The 27,975-nt window shown below is 43.0% G+C and overlaps 1 protein-coding gene across 1 annotated transcript; it reads left to right on the top strand.

The window, feature by feature from the left end:
- Utp14a (UTP14A small subunit processome component) lies at positions 1-26,399 on the top strand. The gene is given in 16 exon segments (XM_032889940.1): positions 1-87; positions 1,424-1,499; positions 2,366-2,436; positions 3,211-3,275; positions 7,240-7,382; positions 7,612-7,764; positions 16,674-16,793; positions 16,896-16,990; positions 17,565-17,688; positions 17,774-17,869; positions 18,885-19,254; positions 21,380-21,777; positions 22,526-22,719; positions 22,820-22,919; positions 25,998-26,223; positions 26,226-26,399. Coding segments are annotated over 16 exon segments (2,295 nt in total). The 5' UTR covers positions 1-61; the 3' UTR covers positions 26,264-26,399.
- Positions 26,400-27,975: the final 1,576 nt, after the last annotated feature.

Here is a 27,975-nt window from a genome sequence, read left to right as displayed (position 1 = left end):
CAAAGAGGTTGCTCTCTCTTTGGCTTCCGTTCTTGACCCATGTGAGTTACCGGCTACTGAGATGAGCGCGATCAAAGCTACGAAGGGGTAAGACGTAAAAGGGAAAGGAGATTCCCGGGTATTTTTGAGGGCTGAATTTCCTGCATTTAGGGAAGTGGAAGCCATCTTCTAACAAACAGTAGTTTGTTTGAGATTCGCCTCCCAAGACCCTGCCAGTAGTTAATGTATCGGCGATTAATCCTAAAGCCCCTTAATTTAAATAGATTTCGCTCCTGTTTCTCGGCTCTTAATTTGCATCGCTGTTAGGCCTGATGATCGTCTGCCTCTTGGCAGAGTTATTATCGATTTCCCTTAAAGTTACTATTGATTTCCCTTTGTCACGTGCCCATTTTCTGCCGCTGCCACGCGCGACCTGCGCAGGCAGTTGAGTGCCAAGTTGTGCGAGAGTCATCCACAGTGTTTCCTCCCCTCTGGTATTTCCTGTGTTACCTCTCAATCTTAGAAAATCTAAATGTAGTCCATTTGGTAATGTTTGCCTAGTAAATACCGAGATCCACTGGTAAGTGGTAGTAGACTCTTCCTAAATTCTAATCACATTAAGCACCCGTTTACTCGTTGGTTTCAATCATTCCCCTATTTCCCCAGTTCTGGGAACAAATTATCACGGTTAAAGTTTCAATAAGTTGCACTTAATCAAGGCACCTGACCGGTGGGAGATGCATAGAAGCATCAGTGGAATGTTTAAAAGGTTACCCATGTCTTAATCCCAGCACTTGGGAGGCAGAGGCAGGTTCTGTGAGTTCTAGGTCAGGCTGGTCTACAAAGCAAGGTCCAGGTCATCTAATGCTACACAGAAAAACTCTCAAAAGAAAAACCAAAAACCACGTTTAAATGGTTAATTAGGAAACTACCTTTGCCTCAAAGGACAGCAGTATCGTCAATGGGAAATTGAAGCACCATAAGTAATAGAAATATAGTATTAGCCACTAACCAGTGTTGTCTTTCCCATGCCGATATTGTCATCTTGGAAGTGATACCTGACTCCCTTCTAAGACAGTTTAACTAATTACCTTCTGTTTTGTTTTTGCACCTCTTCTCAGATAAGAATACTTAGAACTGAACGAACTGATATTTTAGACCAGTAGTTCTCAACCTTCCTAATGCTGCAGCCCTACAGTTCCTCATGTTGTGGTGACAACCCCACCACCACCATAAAGTTTTGCTGCTTCATAACTAAAATTTTGCTATTGTTTTTAATTGTAACGTGCATAATATCTGATATGCAGGATATCTGATATGTGACTCATGGGAGAGGACCTTTTGGCCCCTGTGGGTCTTGACCCCCAGGTTGAGAACTGTTTGTTCAGAGGTTATTTTAATTAGAAGAGTTGTTTCATGTTTCTATGTTGTCTTTTTAAAACAGCCTTCTGGCTTTGAGCCAGCAGGACGATCTAATGGATTTGCCAACCAACTACCCTTTGAGTGACAGTGAAGATGAGGTAGGTGAGAGCTGTTGAACTGTCTCAAAATGATGGTGATCAAAACATTCCTGGAGACGAAAGGGGAAGAAAAATGTGTGTGTAAGGGGAGGTGAATACAATTCTAACATATGATGTCTTTTGGGGGGTGGTGTTGTTTTTGGGGAGGGTTTCAAGACAAGGTTTCTGTGTGCAGCTCTGGCTATGCTAGAATTTGCTCTGAAGCTAACTGAATCTTAAACCTATTCCTGTGACAAAACTACTTAAATTGTTTTTCCTCCTGTGTAAAATATCTTAATACCAGCGTTTGGGAAGCAGAGCCTGGTGGATCTTTATGATTTTGAGGCCAGCCTGGTCTAAAGAGCAAGTTCCAGGCTAGCTAGGGTTACATAGTGAGACCCTGGCTCAAAAAGGCCAGTGGGAGTTTTCTCCTGAGGGGGAAAAAACACTTTGATAACTGTGGCTATGAATTGAACTATTACACTTTATGTGTATTTTTAGCTATATTCTGAAAGTCAGGATATTAGCTCCCAAATTACCAAGGATTTACATTGCTTGTGAAGATGTTGGGTTCTGAAACAATTCCTAGTTCCAATTCCAGCTTGTATTAGAGTGTTTGCATATAATATCTCATCTGATTCCCTTTTTCTCTAACAACCAGAACCAAAATTTTGTTTTTTTTTTTTTTTTTTTTTTTTTGTTGTTGTTGTTGTTGTTGTTTTTTTTCGAGCTGGGGACCAAACCAGGGCCTTGCGCTTGCTAGGCAAGCGCTCTACCACTGAGCCAAATCCCCAACCCCCAGAACCAAAATTTTTATATGGACTTTTTTCCAAGTTGTCTCTTCCCTCCTTTCATTGTCCTGATGGATTTTCCTTTTCTGTGTCTAGGCGGACAGTGATGGAGAAAGAAAGCATCAAAAACTTCTGGAAGCAATTGGTTCCCTTAGTGGAAAAAATAGGTAATGTCCCTGTGAGATTGGCCACCTTATAAGCTTGCTCTTGCTTTTTTCATGTGGGTATTGCTATGTAGCACCAGTGGACATGACAGAGCAACTTGTAGAAGTTGGTTCTTTCCACCATGTGGAGGATCAAACAAACTCTCAAATACTTTTGCTTGACAGCAATGGCCTTTAAGTCTTATGCCATCTGCTGACTGTCTAACTAGCTGTTTCTGAGACTGTTATTGTCTCTTGTAACAATCCTAGCACGTGTGTGTAGCATATAGTTAAAAAAAAAACTAACAAACTGTATGATGGCTACTTTCCTTATCGCTATAACTGTATATTAGAGCATTTCACTTTGGGAGCTTTATTTAATTCATCTATAGTCTTTGGAAGCGTTGAATACATGTTAGCTCCATTAAAGAAGGTAATTCAATGTTATCTCCATGGTCAGTCATTTGTAAGTGACAGGTCTTGGGTTCAAATCCATCTGTGCTTTTTCCTTGTTCCACATTGTATTTTTTAAGGGCTGATTCTATATTAAAAGATGAGATTGGGATCAGGTTACTATGTTTAGGAACAGTTTGGTTGCTCAGTGACGGGAGCCAACCTTTGTGGGCGTGAACTGTAAAACCAAAGCTGCTTTTGAAAAAAAAGGTGGAGCTCACTGGTAGCACACCTGCATAGCATATCTGAAACCGTAGATTCTAGCACCTTCGAAACAAAATAAGCGTGAGTGTTCCCAATGTAAATGTGTCTATTTCTATTATATCATCTCCCCCCTAATTTTAGGTGGAAATTGCCTGAGAGATCTGAAGCTGGTCTGAAAGTGTCTGAGTTTAATGTTAGTTCTGAAGGTAAGTTTTGAAAAGGTATTTATGCGTGGAACCATAAATATTTACCTGTGGGAATGGGTTAAGTGTAGTTGTGTGAAGAATGCTTAGATCAGTACCTTCTGTGGAGCTCAGTAAGATTGCTTGCTTACTTACTTATTGCTTACAGTGACTTGAAACTTTTTTCTTTCTTTCTTTCTTTCTTTCTTTCTTTCTTTCTTTCTTTTCTTTTCTTTTTTTTTTTTTTGAGATACCTTTTCTCTATGTACCCTTCCTGTCTTGGAACTCACTCTGTAGACCAGGCTGGCCTTGAACTCACAGAGATCCACCTTTATCTGCTTCCCAAGCACTGGGATTAAATGTGTGTGCTATATAAAGTGACTGGAATGATAGTAGCTTCTTCTCTTACCAGCTTAGCTGTTGTGCATGTATAGCTCTTTAGTGTTCACAGTTGTATTTATATATCATACCTATTCTCTCATGATGCTTAAGTTAGGACACACAAGTATTCCGCCGGAACATGAGGAAATCAAGTTCTGTTTTGAAGGGCTTTCTCCTAACACAATATCTTGGCTCTTAGACTTGATTGGAGCCTTCAGAATTGTTCGGTATGTGTGAGCCAAAGAGTTTATATTGGGCTGAGTAACAGGAATATGGGTAAAGAGTTACTCATAGGAGCTAGAATGACCCAAAAGTAGCTGCATTACTGACATCACTAGTGAGGACTCAAGAATACTGTGTCCCTAGATTTCTTTTATTCCCCACTAATTTTTTTTTATTTATTCACTTTACATCCTGATCGCAGCCCTCCCCTCCCCAGTCCCACCCTAACAACCCCCAATTACCCCCTTCCCTTCTCAAAGAAGGATACCGCCCTGCCTTGGCACATCAAGTCCCAGAAGGCCTAAGTACATCCTCTCCCACCGAGGACCAAAAAGGCAGTTCAAGTTGGGTGAAAGGGGGTCCAATGGTAGACAACAGAGTCAGAGACATCCCTACTCCAATTATTAGAAGGTCAAGCTATATATCTGCTACAAATATGTAGCGGGCCTAGGTTCAGCCCATGTATGCTTTTTGGTTGGTTCAGTCTCTGAATGGTGTAAGTGCTCTTGTGGTGTCCTTGACCCCTCCAGCTCCCTCAATCCTATTCCCTACTCTCCAAGCTCCACCTGATGTTTGGCTGTGGGTCTGCCTCTGTTTCCATGTCCTGCTAGATGAAGCCTTTAAAGAGACAGTTTTGCTAGGCTCCTGTCTGCAAGCATAGCCAAGTGTCAGGGGTTGGTTTTCTCCTGTGGGATGGATTTCAAGTTGGTCCAGTCGTTGTTTGGCTCTTCCCTCAACCTCCATTTTTATCCCTGCAAGTCTTGTAGGCAGGGTAAATTTTTGCTTTGAAGGTTTTGTGGATGAGTTGATGTCCCCCTCCCTCCACTGGAAGTCCTGCCTGGCTATAGGAGGTGGCCATTTCAATCTCCATATCCCCCACTGCTAGTGGTCTCAGCTAGGGTTACCTGCATAGATTTCCCCTTAACCTCCCCATCCCAGGTCTCCAGCTAGTATCAGAGATGCACCCTGCCAATTTCCATCCACTTCTGATGCCTGTTTTATTTCCCCTTCTGAGTAAGATTCAAGCTTCCTTGTTTGTGCCTTTGTTCTTGCTTAACTTCTTTGGATCTGTGGATTGTTTTTTGGGTGTCCTATACTATTTTGACTAATATCCACTTATTAGTGAATACATACCATGCATGTCATTTTGGGTCTGGGTTACCTCATTCAGGATGGTATTTTCTAGTTCCGTCCATTTGCCTGCAAAATTCATGATATCTTTGTTTTTAATGGCTGAATGGCATTCCGTTGTGTAAATGTACCACATTTTCTTTATTCATTCTTCAGTTGAGGGACATCTAGGTTGTTTCCAGCTTCTGGCTATTACAAATAAAGCTGCTATAAACATAGTTGAGCATGTGTCCTTGTGGAATAGTGGGGCACCTTTTGGGTATAGGCCCAGAAGTAGAATAACTGGATCTTGCCATTAGACTTCGTGCAGGACTTGAATAAGAAAACCTCTCTGCGGCTGACTGGTCAGGTCCCCTCCCTCAGCAATTGTTTACTTCATCTGTAAAAGCGAGGGGAGTGACCTGGATAATTTTAGTAAGTTTCAACTTCCCAGACACATGACATTGGTTTACCTTGTGAGACTCATGAGCCTTCCCTTTATCTCCTATGAGAATGTTTCCATTTTGAAGAAACTGCTGTATAACAGGGCATCTCTGCCTCCCTCTTTTACGGTGTTCCCTTGAAGAGGGTAATGCAGACAGTCCATTTATAGCTAAGCGTTGTGCCACTGTTCCCTTGGGTTCCAGCAGCAGTCTCTTGGGTGATTGAGTCTCTGCTACACCATCCACTACAATAGGAAGTTTCCTTCCTTGGCCAGTTAAGGTGGTGATCTTTTCCTCTAGCACTGCACTCTCAGGTTTATGTTCTAGTCTTTAACCTATAGGAGTTGGCTTTTTTTTCCTCTTCTGGCTTCTGAAATATCAGTATCTTCTTCCTTATGGTTCTTCTCAACGCATGCAGCATGGCACCAGGCAAAGGCTCAAGACAGAGAATCCCAGTCCTCCAAAGAAAAGAAATATGATGATAGATCCTTACAGGCCTGACCTAGGGAGAAGTGCCACACATTTTTTTTTTTGGCCCCATTGATTCCCTGTCCAGGAAAACAGTAACTAAAGAATGAACACATACTAAGTCTTAGAAAGGCACAAAGCTTAGCAGTATCTAAGGTTTGCTTATGTTTAATGTGCCCCACCCTCCTAAGAGCCCATTGCTCTCTCCGAGTTGGGAGGAGGGTAAAAGGACAATATAATCCCTATTAAAAATACATGATGGGCTGGGCATTTAGGTCAGTGGTAGAGCGCTTGCCTAGGAAGTGCAAGGCCCTGGGTTTGGTCCCCAGCTCCGAAAAAAAGAAAAAAGAAAAAAAAAAAAACATGATGAGGCCTGGAGAGATGGCTCAGCAGTTGAGAGCACTGACTGCTCCTGAGGTCCTGAGTTCAATTCCCAGCAACCACAGAGTAGCTCACAACCATCTATAATGAGATCCGATGCCCTCTTCTGGTGTGTCTGAACACACACTACATAAAAATAAAATGGCCATAACATAAATATAAAGAAATAAATAAATCTTTAAAAAATGCTAATACACACAAAAAACTACATGACAGACTGGACAGTAGTAGGACAGACTTAATTTTAGCACTTGGGAGGCAGAGGCTGGTGAATCTCTTAAATTTGAGGCCAGCCTGGTCTACAGAGCAAGTTCAGGACAGCCAGGGCTACACAGAGAAACCTGTTTCAAAAAAAGAGCAAGGGCTAGAGAGATGGCTCAGTGGTTAAGAGCGCTGACTGCTCTTCCAGAGGTGCTGAGTTCAATTTCCAGCAACCACATGGTGGCTCGCAGCCATCTGTAATAGGATCTGATGCCCTTTTCTGGTGTGCAGGCATATATGCAGGCAGAACACTATAATACATAAATAAATCTTTAACAAAAAATTCATGATTCATCCATCAGATATGATGGCTTATACCTTTTATTCACAGCACTTAGGAGGCAGAAGTAAGTGTATCCATGAGAGTTCAAAGCCAGCCTAGCCTAACCACGTTTCAGGCCACCCAGGATTACATTCTGATACTCTGCTTGCCCCCCACCAAAGAAAAGGGTCTAGTAGTATAATTACTGTCTATAGATAACCAAATTTTTCCACCCTGTTTTGAACTTAGGTAGCTTGAATGAGTTTTTGTGTTTCTAATAGTCACCAGTGGAACCTCTCAGAACAGTTAACTATACTACTAATAGCATTGATTCAACACATCTTTAGAAATGTTCACCATTAGGGTGTCACTATAGCTCGGGATGAAGAATTGAACTCCCTAAATTATATTGCATTTCATTTTACTTCAAAAACTGACCAGAAAATTGGCCTTTCCACAGGATCTGGAGAAAAATTGGCCCTTTCAGATTTGCTTGAACCTCTTAAATCTTCATCCTCATTGGCTGCTGTTAAAAAGCAACTGAATAGAGTCAAATCAAAGAAGACTTTGGAATTACCTCTTCACAAAGGAGAGGTTGAACGGGTAAGTTACATAGAAAGTGGTCCATTCATTAGAGGGAAGTCCTTGAACTGAGAAGAGAGGATAAAGTTGGGGCAGCTATAGTCTTCAAAAGTAAGCAAGTTCATTCATCCCTAGGCTTCTGATTAATGGGGCAGGGACCAGTTAAGAAACATTGCCTCCAGGTGTCTTGTTATTCTGTTGAGTGTGGTGTGGGATTTCATGGTCCTTTTATATACTTTGCCTGGTTTAGGTCCACAGAGAAGTGGCCTTCAGTAACACTTCACAAGCCCTCTCCAAATGGGATTCTGTTGTTCAGAAGAACCGGGCAGCAGAGCAGCTGGTCTTTCCTCTGGAGAAGGAGCCGACTTTTGTTCCCATGGAACATGTGTTTTGTGAGTGGAAGGTGAGTGCAACAAAATGAGCGAACCTTGAAGATTCAGCCAGTTTGAATGAGTAGATTATGGCAGCTGATGTCATTTTATTTAGTGGTCAGAGAAAGAAAGAAAGAAAAGATACTATATTCTGTCAGTCAGGTAATATATTGCCAAGCCATACAGCAGCTCTATAATCATTTTGTTTATTATTCTTGTATTTAAAGCATGACTTTATTAGTTTTATTGTTAAGCCATCTCACCACAAAGACACCACAGTGATACAGACCTATAATCATAACATATGGCTGCTGTGGTGGTTTGAATACTCATGGCCCATGGGAAGTGGCACTACTAAGAACTGTGGCCTTGTTGGAGAAAGTGTATCACTATGGGGTTAGATTTGGAGGTCCTGTGCTCAGGCTCCACCCACTGTGGAACAGACCCTCCTCCAGGCCACCTGCAGAAGAGACGCCTGGCTGTTTTTAGATTAAGAGGCTCCTCCAGCGCCATGTCTGTCTCCAAGCTGCCATGCTTCCCTTGTCTGAAGAGTCTGCCTGAGGCTAAAGTGAAGAGATTTAGATTAATTACAAAGGAAATCTCAAAATGGCATCTCAAATCTGGCATAGACTCTCTGTCCTGTGATTCACTCTCATGAAGCACCTTTGATCAGAAGGAGCAAACTGAGAAAGGAAAAATAGAAAATGTATGGTTCAAGTATTAAAGAGCATCAGGAAATAAACACAGGAGCTAAATCCCGTGTTCAAGGATATTAAATGGAATTAAGGCAGTGGTAACTTCAGAGCAAGATCCCACCAAGCTGAGTTTATTCCTTATGTGTTTGCAGTTATATGAGGGATAATTATGTTAGGCTTCATTGTGACCTGGTTATTTCATTTAGACAAAAGGAGAAATACTGTGTGTCAAATTGACAGTTAATGAATTGTGATCACTATTCTTGGTTGTCCCAACTTGACTATATCTGAAATGAACTACAATCTAGAACTTACACAGATCCTATGAAAAGAAATTAAAGAAAAGTTTATTATGTCCAGCCATGATGGTACATCCTTTTAATCCCAAGAGAGAAGTAAGTAGATCTCTGAGTTCAAGGCCAGCCTGCTACAGAGCAAGTCCTAGGTAAAGAAAAGTTTAGGTCCAACCATGGTGGTACACTTCTTTAATCCCAAAACTCAGGAGACAGGCATGTAGAGTTCAAGGTCAGCCACAGAACAGCTAAGCTTAGGCAGTGAATGAAAACATTGGAAAACAGAGGCTGCTGGTGATATAATAGAACAAGAGGGCCATGTTCCAGCCCCAGCAAGTCCCTGCAGAACTCAGCATCTTCGGCCATGTCTCTCTGGCTTTAGACTGAAAAGTAGAAGGGACTCCTGTGACAGTTGATACTGGTTAGCTGAAGCTAAGAAATTAGTGGTGAAATCTTCTGGGAAGTATTTTCTGGGAGCACAAAGAAGCTGTGTTCCAGAGACAGACATCGTGCTGACAGCCAAACTTGGTAATGTGTAAGAATCACCCAGTTGGTCACTGGTTTTGAAGACATGAAGGGGTCATGGAGAGCAGCTGAGGCTGGATAGTGGGAGAGGCCGGGAGAGGCCATTGGTAAAGGTGCAGCCTCAGTTCCAGTTGACAGCTCAGGACTGAAGGGATCATGCAAAGAAGTTGAGGCTTGGCACCATGAAGAGAGCCTGTGAGAGGCTATTGGTGAAGCCTCGTTGCAGCAGAAGACCCCAGCATATTGGAGAAGCCAGTACCTGGGATGACCACCAAGAGCAGCTGCAGTGGAGCGGAGTCAACAGAGCCTTAGAGTTAGAATGCTAGAGAACAGGACTGGAGAAGTGATACAGCCCTTTGGAGGAGCCCAGAAGATCTTACATGGATCCCAGACATTGGAACAAGAAGCTGTGAAGTTAAGTTGCCTTGGAGACCCCAAAATGTTAGCTATGCCAGAGCCATAGGATAGCTGCCGAGGAAAGCAGCTATCAGGGAGTAAAACCAGCCCAAAAGAAGGAATTGTGTTGCAGTTAACAAATCTGAAAGAAGTTGGACATCAGACATGGAAATACAGAGTTTGGAGTTTGACCAGCTCATTTTTTATCTTGCTTTGGTCTAGTATTTCTACATTATGACATCTTGGAATGGTAATGTATATCCTGTGATACTGGAAGTATCTAGCAAATGCAAAAAGTGATCTGCTTTTTGATTTTGATTTTATAGGGGATTACAGTTAAGAGATTGCATGAATCTCAGAAGAGACTTAACATTGGACTTCTAAACATTGTTAAGACTGTTAAAGACTATGGGACTTTTGAAGTGGGGCAAAATGTATTTTGCATTTACGTGTGCTATGGGACTTTTGAAGTGGGGCAAAATGTATTTTGCGTTTACGTGTGCTATGGGACTTTTGAAGTGAGACAAAATGTATTTTGCATTTACGTGTGCTATGGGACTTTTGAAGTGGGACAAAATGTATTTTGCATTAAGTGTGCTATAGCTAAGTAAGGCCTCCATATACTCATGTGTTTAACAAGCTTATGGGGGCTTATGGGAGTAGAATGTGGTGGCTTAAATATGCTTGGCCAATGGGAAGTAATACTAATAAAAGGTATGGCCTTGTTAGAAGAAGTGCCCCACTGTGGGGGTGGGCTCTGAGTTCCTACACTCAGGCTCTACCCTGCAGAAGACAGTCTTCTCCTGTTTGCCTTCGGATCAAACTGTAGAACCCTCGCTCCTCCAGCGCCATGTCTGCCTACACACTGCCATGCTACCTGCCATGATGATAATGGACTGAACCTCTGAAACTGTAAGCCAGCCCGTTAAATGTTTTCCTTTATGTGAGTTTCCTTCGGTCATGGTACCTCTTCACAGTGATGAAATACAAACTAAGACAATTGCCAAGATAAAGGAAACATACTAAGTTTTTTTTTTCTTTTATATAATTGATCTTTATTTAAGTTCTTGGCAATTTGCCTGCATGTATGTCTGTATGAGGATGTCAGAAGCCCTGGAACTGGAGTTAGACATGTGTAAGCTGCCATGTGGTTGCTGGGAATTGAATTCAAGACCTTTAGAAGAGCAGTCAGTATTCTTTTTTTTTTTTTTCTTTTTTTTTTCTTCAGAGCTGGGGACTGAACCCAGGGCCTTGCGCTTGCTAGGCAAGCGCTCTACCACCGAGCTAAATCCCCAACCCCTCAGTCAGTGTTCTTAACCACTGAGCCATCTCTCTAGCCCCTGTGTTTTCTTTCTTATCCATTAGTTTGATTTTGTGACGATATATATTATTCTTTTTTTTGATTTATTCATTTATTCTATATTAAGTACACTGTAGCTGTCTTCAGACACACCGGAAGAGGGCATCGGATCTCTTTACAGATGGTTGCGAGCCACCATGTGGTTGCTGGGATTTGAACTCAGGACCTCTGGAAGAGCAGTCAGTGCTCTTAACCGTTGAGCCATCTCTCCAGCCCCCTATATTACTTTTTAACGACAACTTTAGCAAATAACTCATGACTGAGTTGAGAGGACTATTTTAAAGCTGTGTTTCCCAAACACTAACCCCTGCTATTTTGCATGATCATGGATATGTAAGTTGGATAGGTTTTAATGTTCCAGCTCTTCTTTATTATTAGGCATTCTTAGTGGTTTTGAAATCTCCTTATAAACCAAATGATGTTGGTAGGGAATGATGCGGTTCAAGTAGAATGGCAGTTACATTCTTAGCAAAATTAAAGTTGATCCCTAGAGTCTCTATTTTTTACTATATGAAAAACTTCAGAACAGCCAGCCACTTTCCTAATATACCACTGGTATGGAGTCTCTAGACTGGTCTGTGTTCAAGACAAAATAGTCAAAGAAAACTACCTAAACCAGAGAGAGAGAGAGAGAGAGAGAGAGAGAGAGAGAGAGAGAGAGAGAGAGAGAGAGAGAGAGAGAAACAGATGCTTTTTCATATTTCTGTGTTTTCTTTTTTTTTTTTTTTTTTTTTCTTTTTTTTATCAGAGCTGGGGACTGAACCCAGGGCCTTGCGTTTACTAGGCAAGCGCTCTACCACTGAGCTAAATCCCCAACCCCATTTCTGTGTTTTCTAAAAGAAACAGAAATGATGTCTTTTTTATCAGTAAGTTGAGCTAATGAAGGCTAGTTAAAATTACATTGCTTGTACTGTAACTAAACAAATAGTCATTTCTTAAGGAATTAAGTTCTATTTTCTGATGGTATTTTCAAAGTCACTAGCATTCTCTTTCTAGGACCATTGCTTTTCTACATGGAAAAGAGATCAAGTATAAAGTGTGACTGCAGGATGAAGGGAGAATTTAGGGAAAAATGTAAGAGGTAATAACAATTTACAGAGTTCAAAAGTATAAAGAATGCCTGGTGGTGGTTGTGGTGGTGGCGCACACCTTTAATCCCAACACTTGGTAAGGCAGAGACAAGCAGATCTCTGAGTTTGCAGCCAGCCTGGTCTACAGATCAAGTTCCAAGACAGCCTGGGCTACCCAGAGAAAGCCTTTTTCCAACAATAATAACAAAGCACAGAAGATACATAGTTAGTGATGTCTCACCCTACCCTGTCTCAACTTTTACTGTTGATTTAGAGTTTTATTTACATATTCATGGTTTTTACCTGCTTTTTGTTGGGGAAAGTAGTAGTTTACACACTGTTCCGTACTTTGCTTTTTCCAAATGATAGTGTGATCTGGGAGGTAGCAGGAGAAGTGCCATGTTGGTGAAGGAGACTACACTGAGAATGGCACAGCCTCTTCCCCAGTGAGCAGGACCCATAAGCTCTACTTATCCTGAGAGTCTATGCTAGTACGGTACAGAAAGATAAGGAAGGAGTTTGGGCTAGCAGCTTCTAGTTCTGTTCTTGCAAATTAGGAGTTCAGAGTCCCAAAGAGGGTAATAAATGAGGATTCTGGGGGTGGACAATCAAAAAGCCTGCATTGTAGTTTGGGTTTTGCTTTGTAAAATTGCTTTAACTCCGGCTGAAGAGAATTAAGTGAGACAACGCAGGAAAAAGCATTTGTAAAATTCAAATTTTATAAGGAGAGGATATAAGGTAACTTCTTCACCATCTCTCCTTTCTTTCGGTTGGCACCGGCATTCCCCCAAAGTGTCCCCATTAAATCTTTGTCTCAATATGCTCTCCGAGGGAGTTCATTAGAAATTGCTGGGTGAAGCCTACACGTAGTGATGCATGTCTTTAATCTTAGCACCCAGGATACAGAGGCAGGTGGATCCCTGTGAGTTCCAGGCTAACCACGGCTACACAGTGAGACCCTATCTCAAAGACAGAAAGGGAAAGGGGGAGAGAGAATAAATGACGAATGTCCCTACTGGAGATTGAAAATTTGTAATGTACACTCACTGTTTTTGTTTTGTTTTGAGGCAGCATCTTGCACGGGCTATCCTTGACTCCTTGCATCAACCTCTCAGGGTCCTGGAATTGCAGGCATGCACCACCATACTTAGTTTGCTACCAGAATTGTAAAGACTATGAGCAAAAACTAAATATATCTATTGAACCTCATTGGAACCACTAACTGATTTTTATAAAAAGTGAAGTGCTAGGCTGTGTGTCATAGTTTTTGCCTGGAATGCCCTGAGATCCGTCTTAGGGAAAGGGACAGTCTGCCTAGCATAGTGTGCTTACCTACAGTTTCTACCCGCGTGGGAGGAGGGTAAAACTAGAGGATTTCGTTCAAGACAGAATCAAGGAATGTAGGGCTGGGCATGATAGCATGAGCCTGTAATCCTAGCTGTTTGGGAAACTGAGGCAGGAGTTTGAAAGGTCTAGCCAGATAGGACAATTTAGCAAACATTCTGTCTCCAAATAAAAAAAAAAAAAAAAAAATTGAGGATAGGAAAAAAAAATGGGAAAGTTAAATTCCGTTTTAAGCTTTTACAAAAGGAAGCAAATCTCAGTATCATCCAATGGGGGCATGGTTTGGGGAGAGCTGGTTTCCACTGTCACTTATCTCCAAGGACATTAGTAATGAGTCTCCATTCCCTAATCCAAGCCCTCATTCATAGTCTTCAGCCTATTTGACAACGCACTGACATACCACATTCTTAGTTTCTCCCCCTTGGCTTCTGTTATGTACTTCTGATGCCTTATTTCACCAGCTTTTCATGGGCCTTTTAATTCTTAGTCTCGAGTTGGCTGTCACTCTCAATCAGACTTGTCTCACAGCCTCTATGACAAAGCAGTCATCTCCTGGGTCTCCTTGTGTATTATCCTAACAGATCATTACATTTCGCAAGATTCGCAAGCCTTGACCACTCCCTTTATTCTGGTAACAGCCTAACTCCCTATTTGGTCACCTAGGCTGAAAACCTGGATCATTCCCTTAGCACATGTGGTGGTGGCTAGTCTTGTAGAAATCTGTTATGGCTACAGGTAACTGTTTTCTCTTCAGTTTCATTTTCACCGTCCTTGTCAAGGTCCTCACAACGATCAAGATTTCCATCTTGGAACGCAAAATTGTCACTGTCATACTTAAAGTCTATCATGAGCCAGTGAAATGGTTTAGTAAGTAAGGGTGTCAAGCCTGACAGCTTGAGTTCTATCCCCAGGACCCACATGGTGAAAAGAACTGATTCCCAAAAGATATCCTCTGAGCATACCTACATACACAGACAGACAGACAGACAGACAGACAGACACACACACACACACACACACAACACACACACACACACACACAATGTAAAAATAAATTGAAATCATCAAAAGCACTCTGCTTAGAGGACAAAATATAAAATGCCTAGTATTTAGCTGTGTTGAACACATTGTTCTTCGGTACCATTCATTTCCTGGTACCTGTGTTTTTGTTTATGCTCATCTGTTTGGACATTTCCTACTCCTGAAAAAACTGAGCGTAAGCCTCAAAGCCTGACTCTTAAGAGTTACTTCCTTCCGTGTCTAACCCACCCATCTCCTAATCAGAATTCATGGTTCCTTCCTGTGTGCTTACCTTTATAGAATAACATTTAACCCATTAATGTTATGCTGTTAGTAGCACATATAGCACTTTGCTCTGAGCTCTATGAAGACAGGATCTATCTTAATTAATTGTGTAGTCCTAGCACCCCTCACAAGTGCCTGGAATGTAGCTACAATCAATACATGTTGGCAAATTGAATTGAATTTGAAGGGCGATTACAACATTGTAATATAAATCACTTTGTAGCCTGGGATTGATGACTGCTGCAGATACTAAAAATGGAAGAACATGCACCTTTACCATTCAGTAGACTAGGTTTACGGCGAAATCAATAGCACTGTGTAACATGTGATGATATGTATTTATGCGTTGGCTCAGATATTTGTAAGTTTAATATTGACCATGATGCATGTGGCCGCTGAAGAAAAACGTGCATAATATGTGTGTGAAGTTTGAAAGTGGCTGTTGCCTAAGGCTGTCTCTGTGCCCTGTCAGGATGGACCATGGTGTGACTGGCCTGATTATTTTAGTCATCCTCACAATGTCAGTCAAGCAGCAAATGGGGTTTTTGATTGACATGTGAAATGACTGGTGCACGGTTTATTTATTCCATAGATACCACCCAACATGCAAAAGTAAGTGGAAACGAAGGAGTTGGAGCCTAGTTAGAAAATGGGTCGAGGTAAATTTTTATCTACAAGGAAGCCGGATGATTATATGAAGGTCTTTTTTTTTTTTAAGAAGCAATGTCTTTTTATGCTCAGGGAATTAAAACACATACCTGCCATAAAGTACTAGGAAAATATACTTAAGAATGACTGTTCTTGTCTTGTTCATAATGACTAGAAAGTTGGAAATCAGACATAGCAGCCCATACCTGTAATGCCAGCACTTAGAAGGCTAAGATAGAAGTTTGAGGCCTGCCAGGCTGTGGTATACATAGCAAAATCCTATATCATAAAAATAAAAAAGAGGGCTTGAAAATTAAACAGCTCAGTTGTACAGCACTTAATTCACCTCACATACGCAAGGCCCTGAGTTCAGTCCTCAGCACTACCTAAGTATGTAAGTGCATTAAAAATTCGAGTTCTCGGGGTTGGGGATTTAGCTCAGCGGTAGAGCACTTGCCTAGCAAGCGCAAGGCCCTGGGTTCGGTCCCCAGCTCCGAAAAAAAGAAAAAAAAAAATTCGAGTTCTCCTCTAGGTTGGTTTTTTCCAGTTAATATGATCAATGGCAAATAATGCTTAAGATCTAATATCTCCTTCCCTGTAGAACTATTCCTTTAAGGATGCTTATGGTAAGACCCTGAGATTCCCAGCTCTAAGGTAATTAATTGGTGCTTGTTTCAAATATGTAAAGCATTGTAGGGGTCTTTTACTTTCTTTGAGTCAGAAGCTTGCTATATCACCCAGCCTGGTCTTGAACTTGTAGCTATCATCCTGCCTTTGTCTCCCAAGTGCAAGGATTATAGGCATTCATCGCCATCACTTCTGACAGTTTTGGACTTTTAAAATTAACATGACAATTTGGTGCTGCTTTCTTTCCTCCCAGCATTTGACTTAAGGGTATCGTGCTTATATTCTTAAGAAAATAAGAGTTCTGTTTTCTGATCACTGATAAAGGAAACTGATCCCCCAAATATTTACAAAAGAGTGCCTGAGGTCCTGTGGAACTTGTCTTAACTAGAATTTTTTTAAAAAACTCAAGCTGGGTATAGTAGCACCTGCCTATAATCACAGCACTAGGGAAGTTGAGACAGGAAGGCACCATGACTTCCGGGGCAACCTGGACTACAGAGAGTTCCGGGCCAGCCAGGGCTAGCTTCATTTGGGAGGTGGAGGGGTGGGGCAGAGGGAGGGGGAGGAAAAAAGAGAGAGACAATGTTTAAAATTCAGAATAAAATAAAGGCATCGCCTGTTTCTCTGAAACAGCCAGATTGGAACCTAAAATTTGATGTGCTTTGTTACCTCTTTAAGGCAAGAAGTCCACTGGAACAGGAAATCTTTAACCTCCTCCATAAGAACAAACAGCCAGTGACAGACCCTTTACTGACCCCTGTGGAAAAAGCCTCCCTCAAAGCCATGAGCCTGGAAGAGGTAAGTGGTATATGTAGACCATTTCACACACCGAGGCATGCTATGCATCTCCCAGCATTTGACTTCAAGTCCAGGAGTCACTATAAATGTCATTCGTTGTAGGCTAAGATTCGCAGAGCAGAGCTTCAGAGGGCCCGAGCTCTGCAGTCCTACTATGAAGCCAGGGCTCGAAGAATGAAGAAAATCAAAAGTAAAAAGTAAGGAAGCTACGGATCTCCTGGAAGAAAATGGTGTGGCTAATCACAACTTCTTTGAAGAGAACTTTTAACATGGCAATTAGTGTCGTGGAAAAGGAGTCCTGTGTAGGAATGACTGGTCATTTTTTTTTTAACCAACCTCCTGTAGTTGCACCTGCTTCAGTAACACATTCTCCTCTGGCTTTAGCATTCATGCTTGACTTTGCAAGAAGAGGACTGTTTGGTAACTTTCTCCTTCCAAAGAACATGGAGTGGTTCTGTAGAGTAAGCTCTGAATTTCCACAGCTGCTGAATCCAGTAGGACTTCTCTTTGGCTGTTTTGCCTCTCTGGAACTTGTTTTGTTCCTCCTTAGAGCTGTAGAAACAGGAGAATGTGCGCTGCAGAAGTCTGGAGGAGGGTCTGAGAGTCCTGTCAGCCCTGTCAGGTTCCATACTGGCTCCCTCCAAGTCAACCAGCTCTGGTAGCCATTCTAGCACCTGTGTAAGGAAACCCCTTGGATAGCATGGCCACTTTTGCATGTGGCATTCAGTGTTTCAGCCAAACCTAAGCTCCCACCTCCTCTCTACCCTGTAGATATCACAAAATTGTGAAGAAGGGAAAGGCCAAGAAGGCCCTCAAAGACTTTGAGCAGCTAAGGAAGGTTGATCCTGATGCTGCATTGGAAGAACTGGAAAAAATGGAAAAAGCCAGAATGCTGGTGAGATTGCCTCTTGCTTTCCTCACCTTTGCCAACAACTGTCCCTAGAAGGTGTTACAGAACTCACTCTGTCCTTCCTTTCCAGGAACGGATGAGCCTTAAGCATCAAAACAGTGGGAAGTGGGCCAAGTCAAAGGCCATTATGGCAAAATATGACCTGGAGGTAAGACCTGGACAAGAAGTGATGGGATTGGAGGGAAAAGGACAAGTGGTACTAAAGGATGGCAGCAAAGGGAGAGTTGGAAAAGACATAAGGATGAATGGAAAGCAAGGAATATAGAGACATCAGAAAAACGTTTAAGGCAGAGAGGGAACTGGACAAGAAAACGGTGAAAAAGGATGAAAGGCAGATCTAGTAAAAGAGGGAGGAACTTGAGTTTTGTTTTAGTTTTTGTTTTTTGTTTGGTTTTTTAATCATAGTATTTCATCTGTTATTTCCTTAAGGTTATATTGTCTTCCCATTTTATTCCATGGCTATTAGCACAATGTTTAAACAGTAGATGCCTGTAGGAAATATCAAATGAACAGGAAAACTGGGCTGTAGCCCATTGGTAGAGGGCACTTACCCAGCATGCTGAAAGCCCAAGGTTCCATCCCCAGCACTCTGAGGAAAAACAAAGGCAGCAGCCTGAGCTGAAATGTCGGGATACATACCTGTAAAGCCAGTGCTAGAAAGGCTGACACAGGACCCGGGTCTAAAGGTCAGACTGGGATGCCTAATGACCCTGTGAGAGAAGGAAAGGAAAAGAAAGGAGAGGGAGCGGGTGGGGGTGGGGGTGGGGGTGTGTGTGTGTGTGTTGGGTTGATTTGGCTCAGTGGTAGAGCACTTGCCTGGGAAGTGCAAGGCCCTGGGTTTGGGTCCCCAGCTCCAAAAAAAGAACCAAAAAAAATGTTTTTAAGATTTGGGGTTGGGGATTTAGGCTCAGTGGTAGAGCGCTTGCCTAGGGAAGCGCAAGGCCACAATGGGTTCGGTCCCCAGCTCTGAAAAAAGAACCAAAAAAAAAAGTGAGAGGGAGCGGGTTGAGGATTTAGCTCAGTGGTAGAGCGCTTGCCTAGGAAGCGCAAGGCCTGGGTTGGTCCCCAGCCCGGAAAAAAAAGAAAAAAAAAAAAGTGAGAGGAGTGGTATTTGTGTGGTCATCTAATGACAGAGCTCTGCACTGGGGCACTCCTTCCTCTAGGGCCATAAGCTATGCAAGAAACAGTTGGCTAAGAACAAGGAACAGACACAGAAGCTGCAAGTTGTTTCAGAGAGTGAGGAAGAGAGAGATGCTGAAGAGGAAGAAGCCCTAGTCCCTGATGTAGTGAATGAAGTGCAGAAGGCTGCCCATGGACCCAATCCGTGGATGCTCCGGAGTTGCAATCATGATGCAAAAGAAAATGAGATCCAGGCCGATCCTGAACAACTACCTGAGCCTACGGCCCCCGAGTTCTCTAAAAATGAGGGAGATGAAAAACCAGTGGCAGAGGAAGGCAAATTGTTGGAGGAGTTGGAGAAAAGGAGATCCCTTCGGAAAAGATCAGAGCTCAACCAGGATGCTGAGCCAGCGCGTGACCAAGAACCAAAAGGTGAGCTGTGAGGAGGTGCAAGGAACAATTTCATATTGCTGTGGATGGACTGAGAGCAAAAGGAGATGTTCGCCCACACGTGCTACACAGTGATTAGGCTAGGGGCTTTGCAGGAGTGGGTATACTGGGTCCCTGAAGTGAAATTAGATTTCTAATAACCAGTTTTCTTCTCAGGCATTTGATAAGCAAATGCAATATGCTCCAACACATTTTCTGCTCTTGGGGCTTAGAGTCTTCAGAAGGACATTACTCATTCAGCCTTGAAGAGAGGGTGTGGCTTGGCTTTTCTGCTACCTACAGACTTGCATCTTGTAAGATGCTGTCAACCTAGTTGTACTTTCAGACTTACAGGTAGATTTGGGGAAATTGTTTAACTGCTTTAAATGTTTTGCTTTTATTTTATTTTATTTTTTGTCTTGCTTGTAAAGGGAGAAAGTGACTCTTTGAAATTGCTAGATTTTATGGGTCTCTATCTGGTACCACTTCCCCAGAATGACTAGTTCTGTAGGCTTCATGCTAAGTTTACTTATTGTAGTACTGGGATGGGTTTCCGGACACCAGTCTAGGCAAGTGCTGCACCACTTCCCTATATCCTTGGTCTCATGACAAGATTTTCTGTAAACAATATTCATGCCCTGGAGGCTACTGGAATTTTTTCCCTTTGGCATGATCTCATATAGCCCATGGTGGCCTTAACACTATGTCAAGGGTGACCTTGACCTTATGCTCTTGCTTCTACTTGTAGAGTGCTAGAATTACAAGTGTGTGCCACCAGCACTAGTTTCTTACAGTGCTAGAGATTGAACCCCAAGGCCTAATGAACATTAGGCAACCCTTCTACTGAGCCACACCCCCTAGCCTATAAAAATTATTTTTAAAGCAGTGCCATTAGACTGCATTATGATGATCTTCACAGAAATGTTCTCAAGTAGAGATTTCTAGAATTAGTAGTTATAAACAATCATTTCTGAGGATTTTGGGAAGCAGCATTAAAGGCTGAGATTGTGGAGCCAGTCTGTACAACTACAGAATGCCAGTGTTTCCCTCTGAGCCCCATAAGAACTGGTTATCAAGTGTGCTGCATACTACAGTCCTGGTACTTAGGAAACAAGAGAGGAAGCCGAAGGGCAGCCTAGGCTATAGAGCAAATTTGAGGATAATCTGGGATAGATTGTAAGATTCTGGCCTCCAGGAAGAGAGGAGGGAACTGATCATGTAGGCAAGAAAGGTAAACCCAGCAAGTGTCAGCAGAACAAACCATGACCTAAAATACAAGGAAAGTGGATGTCTCCCCCATATGCACCCCATGGAAACGAACTCGGAAACTTATTCTTGAAAAATTTTGGTACAGGTGTCTCAAGGTCCGATCTAAAATGATACAAGAGCATCAAGCCAAAGCTAGAAAGCACAGTCCAAAGGGGAAGGAAAGAACTTTAGTTATTGCAATGGGCAGTTCAGAGTATGGTATGCAATAAAAAGCTCCACTTCATTTTTTTTTTCTTCCAATTTTAGTATATGTGCTGCCGAAGCGAGCACCATTTTTTTTTTTCTTGACCAGGTCACACACAACGGGTTATAAAATCTTAAGGTATGTAGTGAAAGGGGGAGATAGGTTCAATATATGACATGTACTTATATGAAAAGAAATGAGTTTATTTAACTAAGTATGAAGTGAGGCTAGCAACATTGCACATGCCTTAAATCCCACTCCCCAGGATTTGGAAGGCAGACAAGCAGATATCTGTGAGTGAGAGGCTAGCCTGGTCTACAGAGTCACTTCCAGGATAGCTAGGGCTGTTACACAGGAAAATCCTGTCTCCCTTTGGGGGGAGGGGTGGGGGCTGGTGTGTACCAGGCCTTGGGTTTGATCCCGAGCACACACTTTGAAAATAAATAAAAAGAACTTGGGGTGATCTTTCCAAGTGGAGTTTACTATACAGGGAAGTTAAGCCCCAGTTCTGGTCATTAGCAGTCGACTACCTGGGAAATCGGGCCCTGTTTGTTCATACTAGAATGTATTTCATAGTACCCAGCACTTAGTAATTACTTGACAAATACTTGTTAACTGGGAAACTGGCAAGTTTCATCCCTGGCGGCTTTTTCTTTTTCTGCCCCCGCCCTTCAGATTCTACCAACCAGGAGGTGTTATCTGAATTGAGGGCATTGTCTAAGAAACTCAGTAAGGAAAACCATCCATTCGAGAAGCAAAAGGAGAGTCCAGCAAAGACTGTTGGCCTGGTCCAGGAAGAGGAACCTGGCCCAGAGGAAGATGAGCCTCTATTGCTGCAGAGGCCAGAGAGAGTACGAACTCTGGAGGAACTAGAAGAGCTAGGTAAAGAGGACAGTCTTCCAAATAAGGAACTCCCTAGACCTTCAGTAGAAGGGGAGCAGATGAGGACGAACCCACAAAATCAGACCAAGGGGAAAAACAAGAAGGAGCAGATGATTAGTCTACAGAACCTCCTGACTACAAGAACTCCTTCTGTGACATCACTGGCACTTCCGACAACAGTGGAGGAGTTGGTGAGCAGAAGGGATCCCTGGCTTATGGTGGGGTAGTTGACAGTTAAACAGAATGGGTCCTTCTTACACACAGCAGTCAATACAGGTTTGTTTTGCTGGAATGTATCTGAGGAGTTAAGAGGTCCAGATTACAATGGCGCCATGCTGGGCTCAAGTGTCAGTTTAACAGATGCAGGTATGCGGACACAGCTGAGCCACACATGCTGCCTCAATTCAGAGTCACCACAGTTCCCTGGGGTGACTGTCAACCTGCCCTCAAAGGAGAAGGCAGTCACTGAATGCTCTGGATGGATCCCAGGCACAATTCAAAGATCAGTGAGTGATCTGCCAAAGCTCCCTCCACCCAACTCCAAATCAAGTAATTAAAACTAGTAAGACAAGGACCCTGTCTGCTTGGGTATATAAGTTGCTAGAAGTCCACATTCTGGCCAGGCTACTTGGAGCTTCTGTTATTGGTACCGGCCATCATTTCTCTGACCCTAAAACTAACTTGTTGAAGGTTTGAAATTGTGTCATGATGATGAGCTAAGGATATTTACCCTAGAGAGAAACAAGGAAATTCGAGTGTGATTGGCTGATGGGTTCCTATTGCGAATCGATGATCATCCTTTCCGCACTTCCCCCTAGGGGGCGCTAAGATGTCATAACCCAGGATTCGCTCTGGTCACGAAGCACTCTGGAGACAAGTTCCAGTTCTCACTCTTCTTTCTTCTTCTTTTTTTTTTTCCTCGATCTTGTTTCTTCCTAGGATGATGAAGTGGAGAGAAACCAAAAGCAAATGATAAAGGAAGCTTTTGCTGGGGATGATGTCATCAAAGAGTTCCTAAAAGAGAAGAGAGAAGCTGTCCAGGCCAATAAGCCAAAGGATGTGGATCTGACCTTGCCTGGCTGGGGAGAGTGGGGCGGGATGGACCTGAAGCCCAGTGCTAAGAAAAGACGCCAGTAAGAGGACAAAAAGGCCTGTCAGAAGTGCATAGTTCTCCAGCTCTCCCTTAAGTATGTCCCCTGACTAAAATATTCCTTTTACTATTTGGTTTTCCAGGTTTCTCATTAAAGCCCCTGAAGGTCCTCCAAGAAAAGATAAGAATTTGCCCAACGTGATTATTAATGAGAAACGCAACATCCACATTGCAGCTCACCAGGTAAGGTTTAGAGAGCTCTCTACTTGTCTGATCTCCCCCGCCAGCTTCCTTTGCTTGAGAGAACTATTTTAGCATCAGTGGTGAGAGGGATGTGTGATATTTTCCTTTTTTGGTTGTTTACCTTTGTGTTTTTGAGACAGTGTACCCCCAGGCTGGCCTTGAACTCCAAATCCTCTGTGCTGGGCATGACCCACATCTCCAATCCCTAATTTCAGCACCCCTTAAAGCATATGTGTCACCATACCTGACTGGGATGCCTGATGACCACCAACAGATCAAGTTTGTCTTTTCCTCTGAGAGTAGCAAAGCCAGGCAGGCTGTGCTGTTCTAACTACTGACCAGGTTTAGTCTGAAGAGAGCATCGTTGCAAGCAGTACTGAAGTCCCCAAGTCACACATTGAGCTGATACTGCCAGATCATTGTGCTTTAAATGAGTTCTGCCAAAGTAAAAATGAACCACTCTGCAGTAGGCTCGTACGTGTAGTCAAGGTAACACTTAGAAACCAGAAGGTCTGAGCCATGTCTCAAGAAAAGTGAGAACAAAGCAGAAAAATGAAGGATTGTATGAGTGGAATCATTTGTTCATAAGCAAGGGATGAGCTTGGGCGTGGGTGGACCTCTGATCCTACAGAATGAGTTCTAGGACAGCCAGAACTACATAGTGAGGCCCCTATCTCAAAAAAGGAATAATAATACTAAGCAAGTGATGTTTGCACTGTAGCAGGAAACTTGACCATGGTCCCCAGATATCCATAGGCAATACCAAGCACTGTTGGGTACAGTCACATAAAGTGGAAAGGTTAGAAAATAGGCAGAAGATCCAGAGAGAAATTGGGCTGCTCTAGGGCTGAGTGTGTGACCCAAAATGACATTGAACTCCCATAACCTGTGCTCCCCACCCAACGTTTGCCCCTCGTGGTGTGATACTGACATGAATTATACTGCCCATGTAAAAAAAAAAGGAATAAACTGGGGTTGGGGATTTAGCTCAGTGGTAGAGCGCTTGCCTAGGAAGCGCAAGGCCCTGGGTTTGGTCCCCAGCTCCAAAAAAAGAACCAAAAAAAAGGAATAAACTGTGTAATGGGTACAGAACAGAGATGAGGCTGGGGATGAAGCTCATTTGCTTGAATACTTCCTAGTATGCACAAGGCTCTGGGCTCAGTTAACACCATACCTGTAATCCCTAACCTCAGCCCTCTGGAAGTAGAAGCAGGAAGATCAAATGTTCAGGGTCATCCTTGGCTACACAATCAGTTGGAGGCCAGCCTGGGATACGTGCGGCCCTCACCAAAAAATTATAAGATGACCATTCAGTCATATTGTTTGATCTTAGCTTCTAAAGCCATCACTGCAGAAACTGTCGCCACTATTGATTCCAGCTGAGACTATATAAGCTGACAACTGGATATAAATGGGTAGGGAAGGAATGCCCTGCGAGTGCTACTGCAATGGTTCAGTGGATGGAGAAGCTCTCGCTGCCACACATGATAACGCTATTTTAATCTGCAGGGACCCACACTGTAGGAGAAGGTTCCAATGGGCCGAATTACAGATGACAGCTGTAATTCAGAGCATGGGTCTCAGAAAAGATCAGGCATCCTTCCTAGAGCTCATGTAAAGTTACTACTGTCACAGCAAAGCGGGAAATGATTGCCAGGAATCTCCTGCTTTTGATTTGTCTTTGTTTTAGAGGGGAATCTCGTGTATAGTGTGCTCAGGCTTTGAATTCACTGTATACCTGAATGTGACCTTGAACATCTGTTCTTCACTCTTCCCAGGGTCTTGAATTATGTGGTCCCAGGGGTTGAATCTAGAACTTAGTGTGTGCTGGGCAAGCACACCAGCTGAACTACATCCCCAACTTGCTTCCTTTTAATTGGCTCAGTGCTTCCCAACCTTCCTGATGCTGTGACCCTTTACTACAGTTCCTCATGCTGTGCTGACCCCCCAGCCATAACATTATTTTCTTTGCTGATTCATAACTGTGATTTTGCTACTGTTATGAATCATAATATAAAAATCTGATATGTGACCCATGGGAAAGTGTTGTTCAGCTCGAACCACTGAATTATAACTAGGCACTGTAGGAGCAATAGAATGAAGTGTAACAAGACAGGAGAGGACTCCTGAAACTGAACTTATCTTTCAAACCCTCAATCACATATACAGAAAGAACATCAACCGAAACAAGATTTCCTTAGCCTACAGGGAAAGGCAGCCTTTTTCTTTCAGAACTGGGGTTGGGGAAGTATTCCTAGAGGATAGCACTCTGATGGAGTAGAACACAAGACAAGGACCAGGAATTCAAGAGTCCTGTTCTCTCACACTACTCACACTTTATTTGGGGAAATCACTCTCCTGTCTACACACCTGTTGGTGCTGGTGCTATCTGTCTGGGCCAACCAGCTCTACATCCTCTGATGCCTGAAGAGGATGGAGCTGAGCACAGGCACCAGGAAGCATTCAGGATTCAGATTTAAAGCATCACCCATAAAGAGGAAGGGAGTCGGGCATGATGGCACACGCCTTTAATCCCAGCGATGAAGAAGCAACGGTAGAGGAAAGTAGATCTCCTCGGGACTTCAGGCCAGCCTGGGCTACATGGTGACACTCTATCTCAAACAATGAAAGGAGAAAATAGTAAGAGAATAGGGAGATCAGAATCCATCGTAAAGATTCGCAAGTACTCCAGGGCTTCACAAGTGTTGTATAAAAGCACCTAGTGGTTAGCAGCCATGAAACTGGTGTAGCCAGACAGAAGTGCTCTTCTGGGTTTTCAGTCCCAACACCATTGGCTATGCCTGACTGAGAGTATGAGTACCAAATAACTTCAGACAGATTGGCACTCCTAAGACTGTATGGGAACACTTAGGTACTTTGGCCTCTAAAAAGCTTACTTCCCTGTGATTGTCATATAAAACTGAACTACCTGGAACAGGCTGGTCTTAAACTTGGGGTCCTCATGTCTCAGTCTTGCAAATGCTGAGGTTTTAAGCATGAGCCATTGTGCCTTCTCTAAGCTGCCTTTAGAGTATTGCACCCGAGGCCCCCATACTGAATCTCTTCTTTCCCTTCCAGGTGCGGATGCTTCCGTATCCATTCACCCACCATCAGCAATTTGAAAGGACCATCCAGAATCCTATAGGATCCACATGGAACACCCAGAGAGCATTCCAAAAGCTGACTGCTCCCAAGGTTGTTAATAAGCCAGGCCATATTATCAAACCCATAACAGCAGAAGATGTGGGTTACCAATCTTCCCCAAGGTCTGACCTGTCTGTCACGCAGACCAATCCAAAACGACACTCAAACATCAAAAACAACTGAAGAAAAAGGCTCTGTAGGTTGAAATATCTGAGGAGTGCCCTGACTATTCTTTTGCTTTGTCTGTGCTGCAAATTTTTTAATTCCAAAACTGGCTTAATAAACACTGTACTTAAGCCATATCTTAGAAATAAATGCCTTTTTTGTTTACCTTTATAACTCGACTGCCTTCTGTATTATCTATCTCCCTGTTGAATGTTCAAGTCACACACTTAGTATTTATCAGGGGAACTTCCTTTCCTAACCAAGACTTGTAACTGGTCATGAAAACTAAGAAAATTGGGGTTGGGGATTTAGCTCAGTGGTAGAGCGCTTGCCTAGCAAGCGCGAGGCCCTGGGTTCGGTCCCCAGCTCCGAAAAAAAAAAAAAGAAAAGAAAACTAAGAAAATTAATCCAAGTCTCTGGTGTGTCACCCATCAATCATGATCCACCGGGGATTGAGAAAGTACTGTGTGGTTTAACCTCTGAATCTAGAAGCGTGTATAAACCACAGCTGGATCCTGTCCTTGATTGGTCCTAGAACCAAGCTGAACTGGGTGGGGTCTAACCCCAGGAGTTGTAACTAACTTTTTGCATCTGTGAGCCTTCCAGCTCACTCAGGGTGCTGTGTAGAGTATCATGTGGAGATGTAGCTCGGTGGGGAGTTTGGTTTCCTCTGGGAAATAAACATTCTATCCTGCAGGAAGTTCCTTAAGCATTAAGGTAACAACTCAGAATAGCTTCAGGAACTCCCTAAAACTGATTTCAGTCCACCCCTAGCCCTGCCCGCCAGTGTAAAGGATAAAAGCTGAGAGCTCGCAGATGGAGAGAGATGAGCTGCAAAGACTATCTTAAACTGGATGATTCGCTGCCTGGAAGAGGTTTAGATCAACGGAGGCCCCAGGAAAGGACAGTCTCCAGCACGTTGAACTGCACAGTGTGCTCCAGGTCCCCAGCTTTATGAGCTGTCACCCATGCTGGGGTGGGCTTTAATGATGCAGCTGGGTTTCAGTCATTTTACTCCTGTACACAAGCCCAGTAAACTTCATTGGTTCACCAAGTTGGACTTTGGTGGTATCTGTACTTTGGTCTCTCTTGGGCTTTCTGTCTGGGGTGAGTAGACCTGTGTCTCCCCAAAACAGTTTTTTTTTTCCCTTTGTACACGAGTGTACTAGCCTATATAACTACAAGGCCCAGGTTTGATATCCCCCAGCAACCCCTAAAGTAGCATCATGGAGGCATACAAGGTTTGTAATGTAATCCTGACGCAGAGTCTGGAGCTGGAAGAGCAGTATCATTTTTGTATGTCTTCGTAACAAGACAGGCTTTATCCTCACTTTACAGCTACACGTATGCAATTTCAGAAGTAAACGTGTTTCCTTTCTAACTCACCCAGCCAGTTCCTCACCATTCACTCAAGCAGTATTCAGCCATATGGTAGTTAACATGGACTTTTGCCTCTTTGTGTCCGTGTCTGGAAAGCTGGAGGTGTAATGCAAGTGGTAGAGCAAGTGCTTAGCATGCCTAAGGCCCTGAAGCACACTCCACTTCATGTTCTCCCGTGGAGGTTCACCCCTCATAATCTTATCACAAGATGCAAACTCGGAATATACTAGAAGTTGTGAACCCTCCTGAGACACATGAATACACTAATCTAGAATTTCAGCTTTAGACATTTATATCACCGGACCTATTGCCACTTTGGGTTTGGTCTCTCTCTCTCTCTCTCTCTCTCTCTCTCTCTCTCTCTCTC

This window comes from Rattus rattus, chromosome X (assembly GCF_011064425.1).
Source record: "Rattus rattus isolate New Zealand chromosome X, Rrattus_CSIRO_v1, whole genome shotgun sequence".
NCBI classification, from domain to species: domain Eukaryota; kingdom Metazoa; phylum Chordata; class Mammalia; order Rodentia; family Muridae; genus Rattus; species Rattus rattus.
Note: the sequence above shows the minus strand (reverse complement) of the source record. Positions and strands in the feature narration are given on the sequence as shown.